General features: G+C 45.5%; 1 protein-coding gene across 8 annotated transcripts in view; it reads right to left on the bottom strand.

The window, feature by feature from the left end:
- NMNAT3 (nicotinamide nucleotide adenylyltransferase 3) overlaps nt 1-23,561 on the bottom strand; it is a 114,416-nt gene that overhangs the window by 7,677 nt on the left and 83,178 nt on the right. For 6 of the 8 annotated variants that reach the window (XM_053221384.1, XM_053221386.1, XM_027061729.2 and 3 more), the window contains 2 exons: nt 7,050-7,233; nt 2,096-2,178 (listed from right to left, as the gene is read on the bottom strand). In XM_053221384.1, the coding sequence (XP_053077359.1) occupies nt 2,096-2,178; nt 7,050-7,233 (267 nt within the window). The remainder of the gene's footprint in view (nt 1-2,095; nt 2,179-7,049; nt 7,234-23,561) is intronic. The other 2 variants (XM_053221387.1, XM_053221388.1) reach the window with 1 other exon arrangement.

Below are 23,561 nucleotides of genomic sequence, written 5' to 3'. Positions count from 1 at the left end.
GGCTGAGAATGAACACGCCTGTGTTCATGACTGGGGGACAGGGGGGAAGCGAGGCAGACAGACCAGAAGAATACAATGAATATTGCAAAGATGCTGTAACTCCTCCTTAGATTCCTACTCTAGTGCACAGTTCCCCAAATGGGCTGTAAAGCAAATCCCAGAGTGCCTGTTAGACATCCAGACTCCCAGGCCCCATTTTCACTCAGGAGGTCTGGGGTGTGGCCTGGGAAGCATGATAAACCTCACAGGTGATTCTGCTGTGAGTGGTCCTTTGACCAGTGTTTAGGGCCTGCTGCATGATATTTTTAGGGCCCCCTGGCATTTTTGAGTCCTTTTAAAAGAGTGTTTCCTAATCTGTGTTCGGGGGCAGGGGGCACTAGTTCTGAGAAATTATCAGTATGTGTTAGAAAGGGTCCCATGATTAGTGATGATGGCGGCAAGCTAGTTCCCTTTCTGGTAGAGTCACAATGCACAGGGTCATGGTAAAGACTGAAAAATCCTGCAGCAAAGAAGCCATTTTAGGTTGGTTTGACTGTGACGCTCCCAAGCCCTTCTGATCTGGAACTAGCATCCCACCTCCCACAGCTGGGAGACCCTTGTTAGGAAAACCCCCCAGATGGGCCTGCTGGGGTTTCAGCCCAGTGTGACCAGTGTCACATCCTGCCCTTCCATCACTGGGTGCTCCCGTTTATTTGCATGAGGGGCGAATAAACTTGACCCAGGGTACCAGGACTGCCATTAGAGAGGGAAGGTCCTTTGGAATCACAGCTGACAAGGTTCCATCAAACACCAGGAGTTGACAACACAGTAGAAACCCAGGGTTACAAACTGAAAGGACAATCCACGTGGACTTTTGACAGCACTTGATGCCGGGAGGAGGCACGTGGGAGACTGGCGGGCTGTCTGACGGTACAGTTCTATTCCTGCTCAGTGACGTGGTCTTCTCTTGCCTGTCTTTTGGCTTTATTTTCAAACTACTCTAGATGTTAGATATTACCGCTTTCCTGGTTTCCTGGTCAGTCAGTGCGGCTGGAATCCACAGGGACCCATTAGAGGAAGCTGGAATGTGCTGAGGTTGTGGCAGGTGGTGTTTCCACACCATTGGCCACCAAGCGTGGCTATGAGGCTTCTGGCTGGTGCGGGGGGAGGGCCCTTGCGGGACCGTTCTCGAATGTTCTAAGTGCAGGTAGGCCATTCAGGTGAGCTGGTGCCTGAGGAGTGCCCATTGGTGCAGCTGGCAGTCTGGGGAGACATGTAGTCTCCTGGCCCCTGGCCCCTGAGGCCACCGGCAAGTGGGGTGGGCACTGGCAGGCTGTCTCTGGAGGGGTCCGGCAACACACAGGCAGAGCTTGGGGGCCTGCCTAGCCTTCTCTGGCTCTCAGCATATCCCACCAGAGGGACAGGGTGAGGGTATGTAAGGAGAGACTGACCTCATTCCTTTCTCACCACGCTGATCCGTGAGCCCACATGGCACAGGACCACCCTGTTTGTTTCGGTTACGTGGGTTGCGAATATTCCTCTGGAACTGTCGACAGCTGCATATTTACCGTCCTTACAAGCACGGTTGGCACTATCTCTGCTGTAGGTGTGGGCAGCGGTGTACCTCTGTTGTGGGTACACATGTACACGCACGTGTTGCGCAGCAGGTGTGACCGCGGCTGTCCGGCAACACGCGAAAAGTACGATGAAAGTGGGCTCCAAAAAAAAAAAATCCCCTTAGAAACAGGTTTCCTCTTTTGAGGAAGCCAGTGAGGAACGTGGCTACAAGCGTAAGGGTTATAATAGCACAGTCTGTACTCAGGCTAAGGCTTTTAAAAGAACCCAGCATCACTCACTAGTTTATCCCTGTGTAGCCCTGACTATAATCCATGTCATGAGCACGAGTCACGAGGGTAAGTAAACTCCTTTGAGGCAGAAAATCTTAAATTAGTGTAACGATTTACAAGGGGTGGTGGCCGATTGTTTAATTTGACCCTTCAATCTGGGGAAGTGTCACCCCCAACCAGGGAAGCCTCAAAATCCTTAGCTGTGCCTAGGAATTGGCTCTCGCACGGATCCCTGACGTCTCTCCCTCCGACGGACAAGGTGCACCCACCTGTTGGGGCCAAGGAGTGAGCCCTGCCATGGTCCGGGCCTTCCGTCTGGGGCAGAGATCTGAGCAGTTCACTGTGATGATGCCTGCATTGCAAACACACGGGCTCAGGATGTATCCATCCTGTAAAGCCACCCAGGGGTCTCAGTTTTTAAGTCTCAACCTGCTTTTGTCCATTTTAGGCAGGTAGCTCGTTCCCCAGGTGTTGGTGGAGGGCCTACCATGTGCCAGGCCTGTGCCAGGTGCTGGGACACAAAGCATGTATGATTGGGACCTCTTGACCATGGATTGCCTTCTTGTGAGCCCTGGTGAAAGGGGCAGGGTGTGGGGATGAGCATATTTCTACTTTTTTAACATTGTCTTCAATACCTCACTTAGAAAAACACAAACAGTTGAGAAGGGATGAAGGATATGGGCTCTTAGAAGCAGACAGATTTCAAAGTAAAAAATTTCATTAGTATTTCAGAACTCCACGGGGGTGAGGACTAAGAGTCTGGCTTAGAGCCAGACTGCCTGGGCCCCAGCTCAGCTCCCCCAGAGGCCAGCTGGGCGACCCTGGGCATGTGTCTCTAGGTCTCTGTGTGGATGGTTCAGCACCTGTGTAATGAGGGATAACCTGTGATAATCGTGTGTGCCTCTCCTGGGTGGTCACAAAGATGAAAGGAGTGCAAAGTGCTCTGAACAGTGAGCAGAACAGAGCAACTCTCATTACATGTTAGCATTTCAGATCTGATTAGACGTACACCATCTTGGCATGCCTGGTTCTTTTAGCAAATCAATGTGCAAATCAAGAGATACCTGATCATACACAGGTTGTCACCACGTCTTGTATCAATGCAATCTTCCACCTTCTACCTACTGTAGTATACATTTAGGAGGGCTACGTTTGGGAGAGAGCAGTGCCTGGTGGAAAAAACAGGTGCTGTGCAGCCCGGGTGGGTTCGAGTTTCGGTTTTCTTGCCTGTGTGACCTTGAGTAGAGTCACTCTCAGAGCCTCACTAACCTCATCTGTGTATTAGTCATGATGGAAGTTAATGCCGATCTCTTTTCTGCCAAGTACCACAGGACCATGAGAGAGAAAGTGCCTCTACCCTGCCAAATGCTGGGCAGGTGGCTCACTGCTGAGTATCGCTGGGGGAAGGCATAGTATAAAGGTTAAACTTTAGAATTAGACTGCTTGGTTGGAATTCTGCTTCCAACTAGTGGCTGTGAATCTTGGTGGGTTCCTTAAGCAATCTGCCTCCGGTTTTGTCATCTGTAGAATGGGGGACGATGACCACACCCACCCCTGTGGGCCATGCTGAGGATTAAGGGAGGAGCTTAGCACTGGCCCATCCACAGAAAGTGTCCAATCAACATTAGCTGTTCTTATCATCATTACTGTCAGTGTGTGAATAGTGAGCTCATTTAAGTCACCTTAATATTCTTAGTTCAGTAACTGCTTACCTAAAGTCAGCTGAATTCAGGAACGGATGGAAGGAGTGGATGAATAAATACATTTGATTCTGGCCCAAAGTCCTTCCTGATATCTCAGACACTCAGTTGAGCCTTCTTAGGGCCTAGCTGCACTCTGTGTTTCCATCATTGTCTGCTTTGGTTTTGGTAAGCTTCATGTCTGAGGATTCGCTCCTGAGTAAGTCTGGAATCTTGGAGCAGACTGAAGTAGGTGTGAGTCGCACCTCTACTTTCTAACTGTAGGGCCCTGCCTATGTTACTGACCCTTTCAAAGCCTCCATTTCCTCACCTGTAAAATGGGGCCACACCCACCTACTCCTCAGAGTTGTTGAGGGGACTAGATAGGACATACCTGAAAAAGCCTGAAGTGCAGTAAGTGATCAGTAAAGGTGGTGATGGTCATTTTATTTTACTTACCTTGAAGCTCCTAGTTCAGGTTGACCCGACTTGGAATATTAGCTGGGTCTCTGAACTCTGATGCGTCAATCATTATTTTCAGTGTCAAATGTCGCTACCTCACAGACCTCTACTCTGCCTTTGTAGGGCGGTGGCCATTGCTTCCTCTGGTTGTCTGCCTGAGTGGTGTCCCGGTGTGCCCAGCCCTGAGCCTGCGGGCTGACCCTGGGAGCAGGTTCTTTGTGTCCTCCGCGGCCCCACAGGTTTCCAGGGATGTCTGGTCAGAAGGTCATTGGGTCATGGTGGCAGGAACAAAGTTCGCCACACCATGCCCTGACCTGTAGGTCACTGGTTTGAAGATAACCGTAAGCATGGCTTCAGAGTCAGACTGGGCTCCACCACTCGCTTATTTGTTTTGCGATGTTGATTAACCTAGCCTCTCTGAACCTCAGTTTATCTGTAAAACGAGGACAACATAAGATCATGCTTGCAAAGGGGTACATGAGATGACAGTAGTGATGACTGATGATGGACCACATCAAATGGCATTGTGACTAAGGACCTTCGACATGGGGAGATGGTGAGCGAACTAAGTTATCAAATGCCCTAAAAGCATAAAAACTGGCCTAGATTAAACAAAAAATTAGAATGAAAACAAGCAACCTGATAGGGAGAAAAAGAATCCTCAACGAACTCTACCGTGAATTTACTTCATAGTGACATTTGTCATAGTGACACTATTTGTCACTATGTTGTAAATTCACTGTTGATTCCATCAGAAAGATATGGAGCAAAGGGTGGGGTGGGTTTCTACCATGCTTTTGAAATCACCTCAGTTTACAAACACCAGATTTTCAATCTTAAAAAAAACGCGTTTGGTAATTTTAGGAAAGCATTAGCAATAACATCTTCTAATGAAGCTCACTCCAAAAATTGAAAAAAAAATGTAATCAGCTCTCTGATAAAACTATTGTCTCTTTATGTCAACAGATTTTTAACCTTGGCTGCACAAAATAAATCATTTGGGGACCTTTTACAAAATACCCATGCCAAGACCCTATGCACAAGTCATAATCTCTGAGGTGGGGTAGGGGGTGGGGAATGAACATTTTAAAAAGCTTCCCAGGCGATTCCTGCAGCCAGGGTCCACTGGTTTGGATGGATCTTGGTCCTAATCATAAACCTGATTCACGTACTTTGTGACTGAGGGCGGTGGCCTCAATCCTGGCCACACACTAGAATCACCAGGGAGCTCTTAAAATTCTGATGCCCCACCCCAGACCAGTGACATCCCAGTCTCTGGGATAAGACTCAGGCTTCAGTACTTTTGAAAGCTCCCTCGATGATTCAGTGTGCAGCCAGGGCCGAGAAGCACTGAACTAAAGGATAGAGTAAAAAAAGAAAAAGAATGTGTTCAGTAACATCTCAGCACATGCCTGCATTTTGCAGCAGAAGCAGTGAAAATATTATGTAGTTCTGTGGTCCGTTCCTATTTACCCAGGAATGGCTTATCTGTTTGGATGATAAATTATGAGCCCGTGTTAGGGATGCAGGGAAGGTAGCTAGTATTCTTCAGCACCTACCATAAACCAGGTATTTTGCCCACATCATCCCGTTTAATTCACATAGTACCCCAGAGAAGTGGGTGGTATCATCCCCATTTTATTAGGTGAGGAACTGAGGTTCAGAGAGGCTAACTCACTTACATCAAGTCACTGAGCTAGTAAATTGGGATCCAAAATCTGGGCCCTAGGCCACACTGCCTCTCCCAGGGTGCAGGAGGAAAGGGTCTTTGTTTCCGACGACATGTTAAAGCTAAATGGCGTGCTGGATTATGTACTGTTTGCATTCTCCTCTGCTATCTTAGATATATGAGGGTTGGCTAGATTGCTTGTTCTGAAGGGATGATTCAGGTGTAAATTTGTTTTTTTTTTTTTTAATGTTAAAAAAAGAGCAGGTATCCTAACAGTTATTTCACATTTGCTCTTCTTTTAATTTGCCAGCAGGTTCTGAAGTAGCTCTGAATTGCTGAATGCTTCTAGCTGGTTCTTTCCCAAATGAAAGGCAAACGATCAGAACCGGCATGTGTAACTAAATGAACAAAATGTTTACCTTTACTAAAAAAGGAAAGGGTAAACAGTTTTCAACCAAGTAACTTTGAAGATGAGTAAGAAATGAAAAGCTGAACAGATTTAGGATGAAAAGACCCACCAGTTATTTGACCTTCTCCCTTGTGCTTCCTATTCCCTGACAAATCCTAGTGTTTGCAAATAGATAAAAGACACAGCCCACACAGTCTGCAATCCCTTCCAGCCAGGCTGGCTGTCATTAGTGACAGGCAGGGCCCCCCTCACCATCCCCTCTGACAGCCAGGCCGGGTGGGTCTTCTGGTTCCTCTACCAAACTCCCAGGAATGCTTCCCAGACACAAGTCAGTGACCCACTGTCCGAACACACAAGACTCTCCGGGCCTTTAAATAGCAAATTACTTAGGCTAAGTGCTAAAAGCAGTTCCAAAAGGAAAAAAAAAAAAAATCCTGAGCAACTCCTTCTAGATTTATAGCTTCTTTTTTTCAATTTTACATAAAAGTCTGGATTTATAGAACCTGGATTTGTACAATTAGAAGAGAGGGCTTATTGCGTAGATGTAATTTTCAACCTAGTCAATGGTGACAATGATAAAGGGTCCCACTTACTGAATATTCTTACGGGGTCCTGTGTCAGAAGTTCTTACATTTAAAACATCCTCTTAGGTTTTTATGGTCCCCATTTTGCAAGCGAGAGATGTGTCTCAGAGAACTTAAGTGCCTCATCACACATCTATTCAGTGGCGGCCCTGGAGCCCGAGGATACAGCCGTCTGAAACAAGACCGGGCGTTCCCAGAAAGTGTGTCCGGAAGGGTGGTGGGTTGTGATTTTCCCACTCGGGACCTCTTTGAGTGTGTCTGTTTGTCTCTCTCCCTCTGCAAAGAAGCACTGCTGGGATTTTGGCTGAGAAAGCCTGGCTGAAGCCCCACTTGAGCCTTGGTCCCTGCCTTTCGGCCACTGGGCTCTGCAGATAGGTCCCGTGGCCTCTGGTCATCACACAAAAGCATGCTCACTCTTACCTCAGCACCTTCACCGTCTCCATCCACTGCGCCTGCTCACTCTCCCAGGGGTCCACCTGGATCCAGTCGGACGTCTGCAGGGCCAGCCGGGCCATGGCCACCCGGTGGTGGGCAGCCACGAGGTCTTTCTTTCTGTAGTTGTCATTGACAGGAGAGATGATGCCCCCGATCACCTTGTACATTCCTAGGCAAGGGAGAACAGTGATGTTGTGTGTGCCAACACTGACTACCCAGTGGCCTGAAATCGGGCGGGTACAAAAGTACCCTGCCCCTGAGTGGGAGCAGACTCTGGCATTCTCCCCCGTGGGGCAGCCCTCTCAGGCAAGGATAAAGGCTGCCTCAGGGGCCATGTGCTTCTCTAGAGTCGTCTACAGCCCAGAGTAATATTTCTCCTGAGAGCAAGGCTGTGAGGGTGTGGCCAGACAAGGCTTCCAGATGGCATTGTGGACAGTTAGGGTCAGAATATGTTGAAGGAACATCACGACTTCCTCCTATGGAGGACTCAACAGAGGCGCTAATATCCTCTAATCATGTATGGGGCAATAGTTACGTGTAGTTTTTTAGCCACCATTGGGAGTCTCGTGGATCAAAGATGACAGGATGGAGTCGGGCACTGACGGGTAGGGGGGAGGTGGGAAGTAGATGGGAAATGGTGGGTCTACTTTGGGAAAGACGTGGGTTGTGGGACTGGAGAAAGGAACACTTTAAGTTTGCAGCCACAGGGAGACTGTGGAGGCTGCAGAGATCCAGCATGGAAAGAGTATGGACAGGACTCAAAGAGCCTGGGGTGGGGGCTCTGGCGTCCATCACTTAGTAGTGCACCCTAGGCAATTACCAGCCTATGGGAAAATAAAATACTTAGTCATTTGAACTTCAGTTTTCCTGGATGTAAAATGGGACCACACCTGTTTGGCAGGGTCTTGTAAGGCTAGACATTAGGTAATGCTTCTGCAGTGGGATGGTATTTTGTCTTAGTATGTGATATATTTGTAAAAACTGTATTATGAAACATAACATGCATATAAAAGAACATGAAACACATATGGCTTGACAGAGAGTTATGAAGTACATCCTGCTTTCATCATCACCTAGGTGAAGATACAGCACTTCTGGCATTCCACATGTTCCCTACTGCAAGCCCCACTGTGACAGAATTTAATCACTCTTCCTACTGTTACACTATTAATTTTCTTTCCTTTATAGCTTTACCATGTAGTTATGCAGCCTTAAAAAAGCATAGCTTCATTTAGCTTCTGAAACTTTTATAAAGGGAATCACATGAATATATACTTTGGTTAAGCCTTTTACGCTTTATGTAAATAACATTCCTGTAATCCAACCAGGTTTACTGCCACATAACCTTCCATTACAAGATTATATACTAAATAATTGATCTCTTTTACTTTGATGGACTTGGTGTGAGTCTGGCTTTGGATGATTACAAACCACACTGCCTCAGGACATTCTTCCACAAGGCTCCCTCCGCACACGGGCACACGTTCTTAGGACACACACCTAACAGCGGACCCGCTGAGTCATACGGTGGGTGTAAGTCTATCTGCGGTGTTGCTAGATAATGTCGGAAGGTTTTCCAAAGTGGCTGTAGCTACTGACCCTCCACGAGCCGTGCAAGAGTTCCATGCAATACCACACGAGGTCGTTGTCAGGATTTTCCCAATCTGATGGATGCGGTCATATCTCTGTCCTTTCAATGTTCATTTTCCTGCTTACCAATGAGGCCGAGCATTTATTCATATATATTATTAAACATTCAAGCTTAAATTTTTGTGAAGTGTCTGTTCAAATATTTTGGCCATATTTTGGGTTGTCTGCTGATTTTATCATTGATTTGGGGAGTTCTTTATTCCAAATACTAGCCTTTTGGGGTTGGTTATAGGAGTCATAAATACCCTCTTGTTTTATGGCTTGTCTTACTATTCTTTTTTATGGAATCCTTTCAAAATAGAAAAAAAAAAAAGAGAAAAAGTTCTTAATTTTAACGTAGTTGGGTTATTAGCTTTTTCATTTATGGCTAGTGAATTTTGTGTTATGAAGACATTTTCCTGTATTATCTCATAAAAGGTTTACAGTTTTGTTTTTTCACATTTGGGTCTTGGTGCATGATGTGAATCCTATTCAGTTATTTTTCGTTTGGGTAGTCAATTATTCTAGCAATGTTTACCAAGAAGACCCCATCGACTCTGCTGCTATGTGTCACCACCCACGTCGAATATCAAGTGTCCACCTGTGCAAGGGTGTGCTTCTCTTCTCCTCTGTTCTATTGCTCTATTTCCTGTCCCCGTACAACATCACACTGCTTTGCCGAATATAGCTTTATTATACATCTTGATACCTGGTTCTTCTTCCCACCTATTCTTCAAGAATGTCTTGGCAATTCGTGACTTTCTGTATTTTCCATATTAATTTTATTTTATTTAAAAAATTTTAATGTTTATTTTTAAGAGAGAGAGAGAGAGAGAGAGAGAGGGAGAACGGGAGGGGCAGAGACAGAGGGAGACACAGAATCTGAAGCAGGATGCAGGCTCTAAGCTGTCAGCACAGAGCCTGACGCGGAGATCAAACTCATGAACCGTGAGATCATGACTTGAGCTGAAGTCAGACGCTCAACTGACTGAGCCACCCAGGCGCTCCTGTATTTTCCATATAAATTTTAGAATGAGCTTGTCAAGTTCCACAGATGAAACACCTCCTCTTGTCCCTGCCCCACCCCAAAAAACCCTGCTGAAATTTTTATAGGAACTGAACTGAATTTATAATTCAATTTTGGGAGAATTCATGTCTTTACAATTTTTTAGCCTGCTGATCCACAAGCATTATATATCTTTCCTTTTATTTGGATCCCCTTAAATATACCTAAATAAAGTTTTATGGTTTTTCTTGTAGAGCACTTAAACATCTTTTATAAGGTTTATTCCTAGACACTTGATTTTTTGGATGCCACTATAAATGGCATTTAGAAAATACTTTTTATTCCATTTGTTGCCAATCTATAGAAATAGAATTGATTTAGGCATCTTGGATGCATATCCAGTAACCTTGCTAAACTTTATTAATTCTAATAATTTTTCTGTATAGTCTTTTGAATCTTCTATGTCCAAAATATACCATCTGAAAATATGGACAAATTTGCTGTATTTCCAATCCCTCCACCTTTTATTTGTTTTTCTCACGTCATTGAAGACCGCTAGCATGATGGATGCCAAATACAGGTGGTATTAGCGGGCCTCCTTGCCTTTTTGCTGATATCAGAGGCAAACTTTTGACTTTCAGTATTACATATGATGTCTGCTGCAAGTTTTCTATAGATATCCTTTTTAGGTTGTAGCAGAGATAATGCCACGTGTTCATTAAAACTCTTCCCCGCCACCCCCTCCCCCTTCTTTCTGGGCACATAGAAAGCTAATATACCTGTTCTTCTTGAAATTAGGCCGGGTTTATGTGATCTCACTGAGTTATAGTCAGTGGGGTGTGGGTGGAAGTGATGTACGCCCCATCTAGACTTGGCCACAAAAACTCTTGTAGACTCTCCAACTCTCTCATAGTGGATCTGAAAGCCATAACAAAGGAGGCAAAGCCATGGGTGGGGCCTACTGGGACCCCTGAGACACAGCTGGGAAGGGAACCGCTCTGTAGCTCTTCAGGATCTACATGGGATTTATGAGAGGGAAACGTTATCTAATGTGGTAAATTCTTGAAATGACCCTGGCCTATCCTGACAAATAACGTGTATGTTACTTTAACAGACATTCCTAGATATTCCTAGTTTAAGAGTTTTTGTCAGGGGTGCCTGGGTGGCTTAGTCGAGCAGGTTAAGTATCCAACTTCAGCTTAGGTCATGATCTTGTGGTTTGTGAGTTCGAGCCCCGTGTCCGGCTCTATGCTCACAGCTCAGAGCCTGGAGCCTGCTTCGGATTCTGTGTCTCCCTCTCTCTCTGCACCTCCCTGCTCGTACTCTGACTCTCTTTCTCTCTCACAAATAAACATGAAAAAAAATTAAAACGAGCTTTGGTCATAAATGAATTTTATCAAATGTTTTTTCTGCAACTCTTGAAATGATGGTGTGAATTTTGGGTGCTGTTTTTGACTGCTTGCCGGTCAATGCCCTGGACTAATCATTTGTCAGGGGTGTCTCCCAGGCGTAAGATAGATATGCCCTCCTCCAGACAGGCTTCATGTTTGTGTTTCCCAGGTCGCTAGAGTTATTAAAAGTCATGGATGACCTTAAATGAAGTTGTCGACTGAAGCTTCTTTGACTATTTCAGGCAAAGGGCTGCAAATCTGATCAAAGGTTGATGTGTGGCAATTTCTTCCTAGTGATATTTTATCCTTGCCTTTTTCTTCTTCTGCTTGCCTTAGTATCAGGGTTTCTCTGAAGTCCTCTAGGATTAGGGGAAGAAGGTGGGTTAAGATCTAGTTCACCTTGGCCTTGAAGGTGTAGCTCCTTGGGGGTCCAGCTTAATGTGGAAGAAGTTAGTATAAGGCTCCTCAGCTTGGGAGGGCTCCAGCCTTTGAATTCTTTCCTTCTTGGCTTATATGGCCACTGATTCAAAGCTTAAGTGAGCAGTATTGGCAAGTGCCCATAGGGCACGAGTGGCTCTGATGTTCTAATAGCCCGCTTACCTCCCTGGCTACAGGTGTTCTCTCAGCTGCTCTGAGACATCCCTGCTTTTTGGCTTTAACAATGAAGTTTGAAAAATGTTCTACCCACCGTTTATTTTTGTTTTGCTGGGAGAATTGATCCAAAGAGGACAGCCTGACCATCCCCTGGATGTTGAGAGTTCTTGGATGCAATTTTCCAGCTCTGTTAAACCTGGTTGCCCCGGGACCCTCCTTCCTGGAGGCTGAGGCTTCCGTTGTTCCCCGGGGAATGGCAGACCCAGCTGAGAGTAAGGAGAGGATATTCATCTTTTGACTTCTGGAACGGGATCCTAAGACTCATTTCAGAGGAACATTTGTGTGAAGGTTAAAGCTTTCATTTTGTAAGAATCGGGCTTTGTTGAGAAAGATTTATCTACGTTTTAAAAGTTACCCTAAAAAAAAAAAACACACACCAGAGTCTGGGCAGTCAGAGCACACAGTTTTACTAAAATCTGTAGAGTGGTAAGAAGAAGAGAATATGAAAATGGAAAGGAAAAGTCCCTTCTGGGCTGAGGGTGGGGTCGGTGGCGGAATGAGCAGCAGGCATAGGGAAGAACCTGTTAGAAAAGGTGTGTGGTGACCAAGAGTTTAGACCGAAGTCGAGGCCTGCTCCCTGCACCCTCTTACCCCTCAGAGACAGAGCCTTCTGTGTGTTGGGTGGGGGAGGGCAGAGTTAAGGAGCCTAGTTAGTTTTGGAGACTGTAAAGCAGGCGGGCGGGCATTTTGCTTCCCACTTGGACTTGTAGGGGGAGACCATCGTGCTCTGCGCCAGTATAGTGGCATGGCCTCAGTACAGTGGAACTGCCAGTCTTCAGGAAATATCCCCTCCTCTGCTTTCCAAGTCCCCCTCAGCTTCTGCAGGGCATGGCAGAGATCCATAAAAGTTCCCCAGGCTCTTTGAGAGGAGGAGTGAAAGGGGCTGAGGATGAGAAGTCAGCGGGGATACTTCTGGGGGGTGGGTAGGGCATACATGGCGTGCAGCCCAAGACCAAGGGCCATGGCGTTGTTAGTAACAGGGAGGGCCCAGGCACGGCCCAGACAGCAGTGGTAGTGCCTTAGCCAAGAGAAGCTGAGGAGACTTCAGAAGTGGAGGCAGAGAGGATAGAGGTCAAGGGCACCCCTCTAAGCTGGAGGGCATTCAGGGCCAGATGCCCCTTTTCAGATGCCAGGGTGATAAAGCTACCTACGATGCTTAATTCACTCTTGGGAAAGTAGGCAGCAAAAGACTAACTTGATTAAAAATTGACCTGTAACAGAATAAATTTAAGATTAGAAGACATTTACCTTGACGTGGCAAATGTTTTCACCCTTCATGGAAGTGGTGACTTAAGGGCAAGGTGAGTGTTCTAGAAAGCAAAGGAACTTCTATTCCTGCGTATCTGAGTTCCATGTGCTACACAGAGCATGTTAGTTCTTTTTCTTTCCTACTTTAAACAAAGTGGGTGCTGGTTTAAAAAAAGTGGAAGCTAACTTCTGTGGAGTGCCAGCTCGCTTGGGAAATTTGCATACATTTAACCTTCACGTTAGTCTGTTTTACTGGAGGAAACAGTGTGGGGCACCAGGCGGCCCTCCGAGCAACTCTGCTAGGATCTTGGGTACTCTGGTGTCACCTTTGATGGTTTAGCTCAACTTGATGGGGCAGGTGGTACAGTGGGAAAGCAATGCTGTGTTATAGCACCCAGGAGAGGAGAGTCAATGAAAGTAACAATGTAGGCTAAAACTCCTTCTTGCCCTCCAAATGGTTATGAGCTCAGGCCTCTTCCCTTTCCCACAATCCCATAATCCCAGTGTTGCCCCTCACGTGACCCTCTTTGCCCCTAGGGAAGATATAGTCGCTTCTCTGGCAACCCCACTGCTGCCCAGACACACCTCCATTACAGCCTTTGTAGAGTAAGACCTATTTGTCTTTTCCACGAGACTGATCGTTCTCTAAGGATGTGAACCTGACTTTTAATTCTGGGTAACAGGACTAGCACATCTCTTAGTAGGAAGCTATACTGTCCTTTCCTTGGGTTTACCACAGTAAGACATGGCTGTGAACTTAACATGGTGGACAGAATCCTTTATCTCCACTTCTGTTCTAACAAAGTGGCAATGAAGGAATAGAACACGTATGACGTCACGAGGGCCAACAGAGTGGGAAAGGAGACAACAGTGCATGGGAAAGGTCGACAAAAGTGTAGAAGCTGGAGGGCTGATGTACAATGGTAACAGAGCAAGCAGAGTCTGCAGGAGGCTAAGGAGGTAGGAGGCAAGGTGCCCTGTGTGGCAGAAGCTCGGAGGGGCTCAGGAACTGGAGAAAGGGGTGCCAGAGTACCTGAACACAGGAGGACCAGTTCAGAGTTTGCCTAAGGAGCCCTTAGATCCAATTACCTGCCTATTCTCCCATCCCGGCAGAAGGCCGGATGTCTGCCTTCTGCTGAGGTTGGGCCAGAGAGACCCCGGCCTCCCAGACACAGGCACAGGAGAGAGGAGGAAGTACCATCCTTAAGACAGGAGGCTATAGTTTGGCTCCCAGAACACCAGACAGGAGATGTCTCTCTGGGGAACAGTCCCACCTAGGAGGGTGTCTGAAGACTCCTACAGGTCCTCACACCTAGGGGTCTTGTACCCAGGGCCTGATCGTATGGCCATGGGGCCTGCCAGCTGCACTCATATCCTCAGAGCTTCCAGCCAGCATTTAGGGCCTGATCTGCAAATATGAGTGGATAGCCTAAGGAGAGACAGGTTTTAGAAAGGTGCTGACCGTGCAAGACGGAGACCAAAACAACCACCGGGAGGAAAGGAACTTGGGGACACAAAGGCAACTGATGCACAGAGCAAAAGGAAATTTCAAAAATCTCCAAATAATACTGTCAGGAGGAGAAGAGATGATGGCCCGTCCACGAAACAAGAGTGGGATGCTTTAAAAGGGGCAATCAGAAAACAGGAGAAAACTTTTAGAATTGAACAGTATTCACCAACTGCCCGTTCCATGCCAGGTACTGTGCTAGGTGCCGGGGAAATACAATGGTGACGGAGCAGATCAATTCCTGTCCTCGTGGAACTTACATTCTGGTGGATGACAGCAGCAGTAAAGTCAGTGAGTGGAAGAATCAGAAGATCAGTGTGAGGAAATTATATGCCAACAAGGCAAAATTAGAGGGCTGCCCCAGGAGGCCCAACATCTAAGTGACAGAAATTCCTGAGAGCGGACGGAGGGAGGCTAACACCAAAGAAATAATACAAATATTTTCCCAGACTAGAAGGACATAGTTCTCAGAACTGAAGACCCTCTGAGCCCTCAGCACGCTGAAGGAAAGGAAGTGCACACGCTGACACGCTGACAAGCCATTGTAAAACTTCAGACCATCAGGTTTAAGGAGAAGATTCCAAACGTTTCCAAAGAGAAAACCAGAGGTTGAACACACAGGACTGGGACCCAGGATAGAACTGGATTTCTCAACAGTGATTCTGGGATCCAGAAGACAGGGGAGCAAAGCCTTCATCACAGGAAAGGAAAATTACTTCCAACCTGGAATTCTATATTCAGCCAAACAACCAAACAATTAGAATAGGGGTCAGCAAACCTTTCCTGTTCAGGGACAGATAGCAAATAGTTTATATTTGGTCAGCCACACACAATCTTTGTTGCATAGTCCTTTGCTGTTGTTGTTAAACAACCCTTTAAAAATGTAAGAAAACAACAACAACAACAAAAACAAACCATTCTAGCTGACAGAAAGAAGGAAAACAGACTGGGCCCAGAGTTGGCCCATGGGCTGTCGTTTACTGGCCTGTGAACTGGAGTATAGAATAAAGCCGTGTTCATATATATGCAAGGTCTCAGAAAATTGATCTCCTGTAGATCCTTTCTCAGAAAGATGCTGGAGGATGCACTCCACCCCAACAAGAGTAAACCAAAAGAAGCAGAAGGCACAGGATCCAAGAAACAAGGGTTCCAAACCAGGAGACAGGCAAAGGGAATCACCGGGGAAACAGTGAAGGGAAATGCCGGATGATGGCACAGAGAGCCAGCCGTCCACGCGGGAGCTGAAGGCCTCTAGGAAGGGTATGAGTCTATTTATATACTAAGCCGAGTTTTGAAGATCTTTTGGAAAATTTGGGACTGAATTAGTTAGTGATAGGCATAAGGAACGTAAGGAAACACATAAATAATTATTAACTCTAGGAAGAGCCAAGGTTTATACGACAGGCAATGCAATCCTAGTTGTGCTGCATGGCTTAGTTGATGCCATTTACAGACATAAATGGGAACAATATTACTTTAACCCTGAGTTGTGAGCTCATCAATTTGGGAGCATGTGGTAGAGGTGAAGTGTGAGTGTGAGGGCAGAGGTGTGAAAGAGCTAAATCTTCATGGAAGCCGACAGATAATGTCTAAATCTGAAAAATCAAGAAACACAGTATAAGCTTATTATGTAGACATAGGGAGACAAACAATAGGGAAAATAGCTAAAAAAGTCAAATGTGACTGCCCCGGGGAACCAGGAATGAGGGGAAGGAAGGGATGGAACAAAGTTACCATAAGCCTTATAGCAACTTAACTTTAAGCCTATATGTTTAAAAATCTAGAAAATAAGTTTAACATGAATGTACTTTGTAGATGTATTTCAGTACATTGAAAAGTGTAAAGAATCAGAAATCAACCAAATGTATCCAAGAGGTTAATAGTTTATATTTTGGTTGTCTTTTTCTTCTGTTTTTCTTCATATAATATAAATGTTTGTGTCTTCTTTACTTAGATTATATCATAAGCATTTTCCTTGACTATTAGCACTCTTAAAAACACCATTTTTAATGGCTGTATAATAATAGGATTAATCTATGTATCTATTTGTACCTGAATCAATATATTGTGACCATCTTTGTAGATCTTGGTTGCAACTTTTAGATAGATTAGAAAAAATTTTTTTAAATGTTTATTTTTGAGAGAGAGAGACAGAGTGTGAGTGGGGGAGGGGCTAAGAGAGAGGGAGACACAGAATCCGAAGCAGGCTCCAAGCTCTGAGCTGTCAGCACAGAGCCCGATGTGGGGCTCGAACCCATGAACTGTGAGATCATGACCTGAGCTGAAGTCAGAGGCCCAACTGACTGAGCCACCCAGGTGCCCCACAGATACATTTTTAAGATAAATTATTAGAAAGGAAAACTAGTGGCTTGAAGATTTTGGGGGCTTTCGCTACCTCTTGCTAAACTGCTTTTCCGAAATCCTGAACAAGAGGAGACAGCCACCAGCATGGTATGAGAGAACCCATCTCACCCCATACTGGCTAGTGCTGGGATTACTCATTTAAAAGCATCTTTGCCAATCTGCAGGAACTTTTTGTGGTTTACCATTTGCTTTTAAGATTATTTCTCGCGTGATTTTTATTCCTTATTAGACGTGTGTGTTTCTCCTGTTGTGGACCACCTGTTCATACTCATTGCTCCTTTGTCTTTTTGTGTATGAAGGCTTTTTAACAAGCGTATGAAATGTTTCCCTGTTGGGTCCGCCGGCACCTCACAGAGAGGATTCTCCTCCACGTCCTGTACCTCTCGTCCAGCTCCAGTGTGGCTGCTGGGAATTTGGTGTGGATCTTCAACCAGCTCCGACCCCCCCACGTCCACATGAACTAAAGCCTCAACTCAACTCAGGGATGCTTCTGTCCTTCCTCTGGCACTGTGCCTCTGCTCTACTTGCTGGCATTAATTCTTTACTGTCTCTTGGAATTTTCACGTCCTTATCTTTTTCTTGAGTTCTGGAAGAATTCCTCTGACTGTTCTGGTTCTCTGTTTCGTCTCCAGAGATCACCTCCCTGCTGCCTCGTCTACACTGAGCTCTAATTTGGCACCCCAAACGCCATTCACTGTCCTCAGACTGCTCCTTTTCCCTACAGGTTGATTTTCTGCTGTGATCACATTTTTCTCTTGAATCTCATGGAGAACCAGAGATTCAATGATTTTATCTTCTTAAGTGGAGGGCCCCTAGGCCAGAATCCACAGGCTGGGACCATCTTAAGAAACACAGTTCCTTTTCATAGATCTGTTACTTTTCTCTGACTGGTTTCCTGCCTCCAGAAAGGTCTGTCTGTCCAGCATAGGCTGCTGGGTGGACCTGTCGTAGACTGGCTAGGTCCCTGTTTAATTTTTTAATTTACAGCAGAAGGATAAAGGCAGCATTTAGGTTTACTCTGATTTTTATTTGCAGCTCAAAAATCCACTTGCTTGTGTAGTGCAAGGAGGGAGCTGTAGGTCACAGGAAATATCCATCGATGGGGAATTCTCCTCTTCTGAGGTTTATTTTTAGCTTTTTAAGAATGCTAAATATATACGGTAGGAACTCAAATTGACTTTTTTCTTTAAATACTTAAGGGACTGTCCCATGTCCTTTTTTAAATACTCTGTCTCCGCCACCACTCATTTTGTATTTGACTCACAAGACATTATTGATCTTTTTACGTAGACTTTGTGTTCCATAGGGCTGTCCAGAGTCAGTATCCTGATCATTTAATCACTTTTTAGAAATTACATTCTAACGCCTGATAGAGCTTTCTGGGCACTTGGTTAGTCTTCCAGGTGAACCTAGGGATACTTCTCTCAAGTTAAGTAAAGAAAAATAGCCACGGATGCTTTCCCTGGAAAGCCAATCAATAAATGACCATTCCCTTGAGGACCTGGTCATATTTGCATAAAGTGAAGTCTCTTAGGAGAGAGACGGGGCTGCTCCCGCCCATGCCCTTCACATTTCTAGTTCAGGTTGGCCCTGGGGACGTGTGTCCTTGGTGGTTTATCCAGTGAATGATTCTTTTTTCCTGATATTTTATGTAACATATAGGTTATAGATGTTTTTATATATGTTATATATTACATGTTTTGTATAGTTATAAACATTTCATGACCTAGTATTGCCACTGATATGTAGGAAACTCTGTATTTTGGTTTGTTTATTTTTAATCTGGACTACCTTACTGAACGTATTAGTTCCGATGGGTTTTCAAATGCTTCTCCTGGATTTTCTAGGGATACAGTAATACCACCTGCAAATAATGAAAACCAAGTCTCCTGTCTATATTTCTTATTTTTGACTGATGCCATTAGAAAATAATGGTGGTGAGGAGGCATTCTTTCCTATTTCCTTGCTTCTGTGGGAATGCTTCTGAAGTGTTATGCCATTACATGTCATGCTAGAAAAGTATCCTTATAGTTCTAATTTACTAAGAGCTTAAAAAAAATCCCTAAGTAGGTGTTGGATTTTATTGAATGACTTTTAAGTGTGTATTGAGATGATGATTTAGGTTCCATAAAAATATATTGTCTTAGTAATGCGATGTATTAATAGATATCTTTATGGTATATTGTCCTTGAATACCTGGGATAAATGCTACCTAGTCATGTTGAATTATTCTTTTATTAGCAATTTGATAACCTACTACTTTATATGGGTATTTTGCATCCCAGATTATATTGTTAAACACTAGCTGTAATGCCACAATATCCTTATCCAATTTTCTTCATTCTAGAAAATGGGTATGGTAGATTGAATTATTGGTCCTAATTCCTCACTCTGTCATTATAGTATTATACACACCCCGCCATAGCCTCACAAAGGCAGAATGTACTTCCCCACCCCTTGACTTTGGGCTTGGTCATGAGACTCCTTTCGGCTAACAGGATATTAGTAGATGTGAGATGAACAAAAACTCTAAACTTGCTTGCTTGGTGGGACTTGCGATCCCGTGCCTGTGCCATCTCCATGAGACTATGTGACATAATCACAATCCCTTCTATTTTCCTAAATCCAGAGTTATTTAAATAAACGAATGAGAATTTGATAACATGAATAGTTCGCGGCACTTAGCTGGTACTCAGCGATTGTCACTCCCTCCATCCTCTTGTCTGGTGCAGAAGCAGAGGAGGGAATGGTGGCAGGTTGTCTTTTTGGAAGATGATCACAATATTATCTCCCAGTGCACGTGTGCCCTTCTGGAACCCAATCGCTCCTCCATTGAAAGTCTGTGACCCTCCCCCTTGGACCTGGGTGCACACTTGTGCATGTTTTACCCAAGGGTAGAAGTGATACTATGTGACTTCTGAGGCTAGGTCATAGAAATGCCATGCATGTCTACCTTATGATCTGAGGACACTTCATTTTGGAACCCAACTGCCAGGCTGTGAAGCCCAAACTAGCCTACGCAGAGAGACTCCACGATGAAGTGATAAAGCCACGTGTAAATGTTATGGTCAGCATCCCTGCCAATACCCAGCACTAACTGCCAGATGTGTGAGTGAAGAAGTCTCCAGATGACTCCTGATCCCAGCTCTCTAGTCGGTCCCAGTCTTTGAGGTCTTCCCGGAGGAGTCCCCAAATATCATGGGGCAAAGACAAATCATCCCCATTGTGCTGTGTCCAAATTCCTGACCCACCAAATTTGTGAGTGTAACAAAATGGTCAATTTATATCATTGAGTCTGGGGTGCTTTGGTACCTAGGCATAATAACTGGAATAGGAATGGAGATCCGGAAAAGTCCTATCACTTTGCTGTGGTTACACTACCAGGAAATGGCAGGATTGGGATCTGGAGCAGGCCTGCCTATACTTTTTCTGTGGCACTGTATGGGTGACTGACAGTGAGGTTCGGAGAGCCCTAAGCCGGCCAGAACTAGGAAGAGTACCACTCTGTAGCTCCACCTCTGTGAATGCGACCCCAAACCAGGTCACTCTGGGGGATGACAGAGATTCACCCCCTCTAGAGCTGACCATGTCCCCCAGCAGGACTGGGCTTCTATAAAATGTTAATGCTACTTAAAATGCTAGCAGCCTCACAAACCATGAAGTAAGACTTAATGGCATTCCAAAGTGTAAAGACTTCATTATTACCACAGAGAATGCTTTGCACATTTATCAGCATTTTATTAAGAATTACCATACACATTTAAAACAAAACTACACCTGTCCAAACAACTGGGAGAAGCATTAGGTAATGCTCAGGCTTGGCCGGCTTCTCCTACTGTCTCGTCCCCCCGGCACCCCCCACTTCTGCTCAGGGAAGTCCAGTATCCCTGCATACATGGGCACAGGCCAACCCTTCCCCGCTTCATGGACCCTTCTGTCCGTTTTCTTCTTTCTTTGGTTGTGCTGCAAAGCACCTTGGGAAACAAGGCTTTGAAAAGCAAAAATCTTTTAAGAAACATCAGGAGCAAGTGTTGCAAATGCTGTGAGGAATCAAGTAAACAAGGAAAGGAAGCCAGAGGGGTGATAAGCCTGTTGAAAACAAAAAACAAAAAACAGGATCTCAGTCAAATGGACCTGCACGCTTTTACAAAGAGCTTATTGTGATTGAACTTGGCCTCCAAGCTCAGTCTGGAAGACATGATTTGGAAAACATGAAGCTGTTGAAGTTTTGAGGCCACGTTGGCACGCTTTTCCTTATTTTCTCCATCAAGTTCTGCCTTTTGGTTTGTTTGTTTCCTAAGCCAGATTGCTCTTAGCTCTCTTGGTCCCAGTGAACTTGAGACTGCCTATTTATTGCTCTGCTCTGTGTGTTGCTGGCCAGAAGCACCCATCAATTTCAAAGGCCACTAAATGCCTGGATCAAGGAAGCCTGGAGCAGGGAGAACAGGGCTCCAGAGAGCCCAGGAATTCTGGTTATCCCGAGTAGAGTGGCAGACTTCAGGGAGCACAGTGGTGGCCGTGTGGAATATGAGGCTCTTCTGTCTGCCCTCCATTTCCCTCCCTTTTTTTCTGTGCAGAGGCTTTCTTTCCACCCGCACACTCTTCCTGCACACTACAAAGCCCCCTCTGGTCTCCAGAATCCTTCAATGTCGCAGCTTGTCAGGGTGAGGTTTCTCTTTCTTGCGTTTCCAAACGTCCTTTCTTTGTGTGCAACTTCTTAAAAGCCTAGCAAGCTAAACAACAAAGCAGCGATATTTCATAGGGTTTAAACGTCCCTCCTGGTCCTGGATAGCAAGGCCTTTTTTATTTCCTCTCTCCTGTCCCATCCTCTGCAATGGTTTCCCTGAGGCTCAGGTGCTTGGTGCTGCTCAGCTGGCCGTGTCCCCCATTTCTCGGAGTGCCGACAAAGTCTCTGACGGGGTGGCTGGCTCCTTGGCACCCCATGTGCGTTCAGGGTATTTTGAACGTCCTTCTTTTGCGTGCCTCTGTTTTCCAACATTTAACTCCCGGCTGCGTTCCCTCTGCCTGCTGAACAGAATGAGTGTCCTTTCAGAGTAGGGAGGTTTTAAAAAGAACTCACCGGAACTTCCAAATGCTAGGGTCTCATGGTTCCTCAGCAACATATTATGTTCTCTTTGGGGGCCTTAGATCTAGCAGGAACTTCACACAGGAAAATAGGCGGTGGGGGGCAAGCTGTAATTGGGCAGTTCTGGCTTGGTGTGGAGTCTGCTGAAGGAGTCATGCGAAGAAGCACCAAATGCTGCTGTGGGCAGCCTCTGTGTGTGGAATCTCTGCTAAGCAGCCTCGTTTCCCATTGATGAGTAACTAGTCCTGGGCCATACGCCACAAGTGTCCTCTTAAGTTGGGCTTTGTAGTGACAGGAACTTGAGGGCGAGCAGGCAGAGGAATATCTGAGTGATGAGACTCAGCTCTGCTGCTTATGAGCTGTGTGACCTGGGGCAAATTACTTAACCTCCCTGTTTCCCAGTCTCTTGACCTGAATCCAATGAGCTGAGGTAGGAGACGAAGACCAGTCCAGGGCGAATACATGGTTGGAGAGCACACTAGAGATATCCCTTGAATCTGAATTTCCCCTTCTTATCCCTTGTTTTCATTACAGACACCATTTCTCCTCTTCTTAAGGCAAGAGGGTGGCACATGCCTTTGTTTGAGCTGGCAGCCCAGCATGCACTTTAAGTCAGGTAGTGTACCAGCACTGTAAGTTCTGAAAAAAATGCTGTGGGAGCCCTGTCCTCATGGGGAGTTCAGTCCTGGGGGAGACAGACAGTCACCACAAGGTGGTCAATGGAGGGCAGAGGTACACGAGGAAGAGAGCCCAGAAGAGGCTCTATACAGGTGGAACAGACTTTTTGGAGGAAGGGGCCTCTACACTGAGTTACGTATAATGCAGGAGGCAGACGGTGACCTACGAAAAAGTAAAGTCTTATTAATCAAATCCGTTCTTCCCATTCAAACTGTACGGAAAAGATACTTTTTTTTAAGTCTTCAGAACAACTGAAGCTTGATGACTCCTTGATTCTGCACTAATATCCTTGCCCATTTCTTGATACGTTTTCAATTTACCTTCATGGTAATTTACGCTCAAGGAAACTATCCAAGATCTGCTAAGGGATTCAATAAAATAGGTCACGGAGTTAAACGCTGTGGTGAAACATAGGGCTTAATTTTATGGATAAAATTTAAATTGCTTGGCTGCCTTTTCGCATTATTCGTGTTAAGACTAACGATCACTCAGTGAATGGGAAGGGATCACTGTAGAAATGAGAAAGCCATTTTCCTAATTCTTTAAGCATACCTGGTGGGGTTGTGGACTTTGCCCTGGAGGTTAACAGCGGCTGCCTGAGGGAAGAGACCTGAGTGGAGATAGCCCACCTCCACGGCAGGGCCTCTCCCTCAGCCGCTGTAGGAACAAGGAGCCTGAAACTGGAATTTTTCCTAGGGTTGACATTGTGGGGGCACAGGAGGAGGACAGCATGTTTAACACTAGCACTTTTGCTGATATTTCTCAAAGTGAGTCATCACTGAATGATGTCCTTGTTAAAAATGCACATTCTGGGTGGCGCCTGGGCCTACTCTCTGGCAGTGAGGTATAGGAACTTAGACTCTTCTCAAACATCCTGGGTGCCCGTGAGGCACCCCTAAAGATCTGTGGGGGCAGTACTGACCACAGAGGAACC

The sequence above is a fragment of the Acinonyx jubatus genome, chromosome C2 (assembly GCF_027475565.1).
Source record: "Acinonyx jubatus isolate Ajub_Pintada_27869175 chromosome C2, VMU_Ajub_asm_v1.0, whole genome shotgun sequence".
Lineage (NCBI taxonomy): Eukaryota > Metazoa > Chordata > Mammalia > Carnivora > Felidae > Acinonyx > Acinonyx jubatus.
Note: the sequence above shows the minus strand (reverse complement) of the source record. Positions and strands in the feature narration are given on the sequence as shown.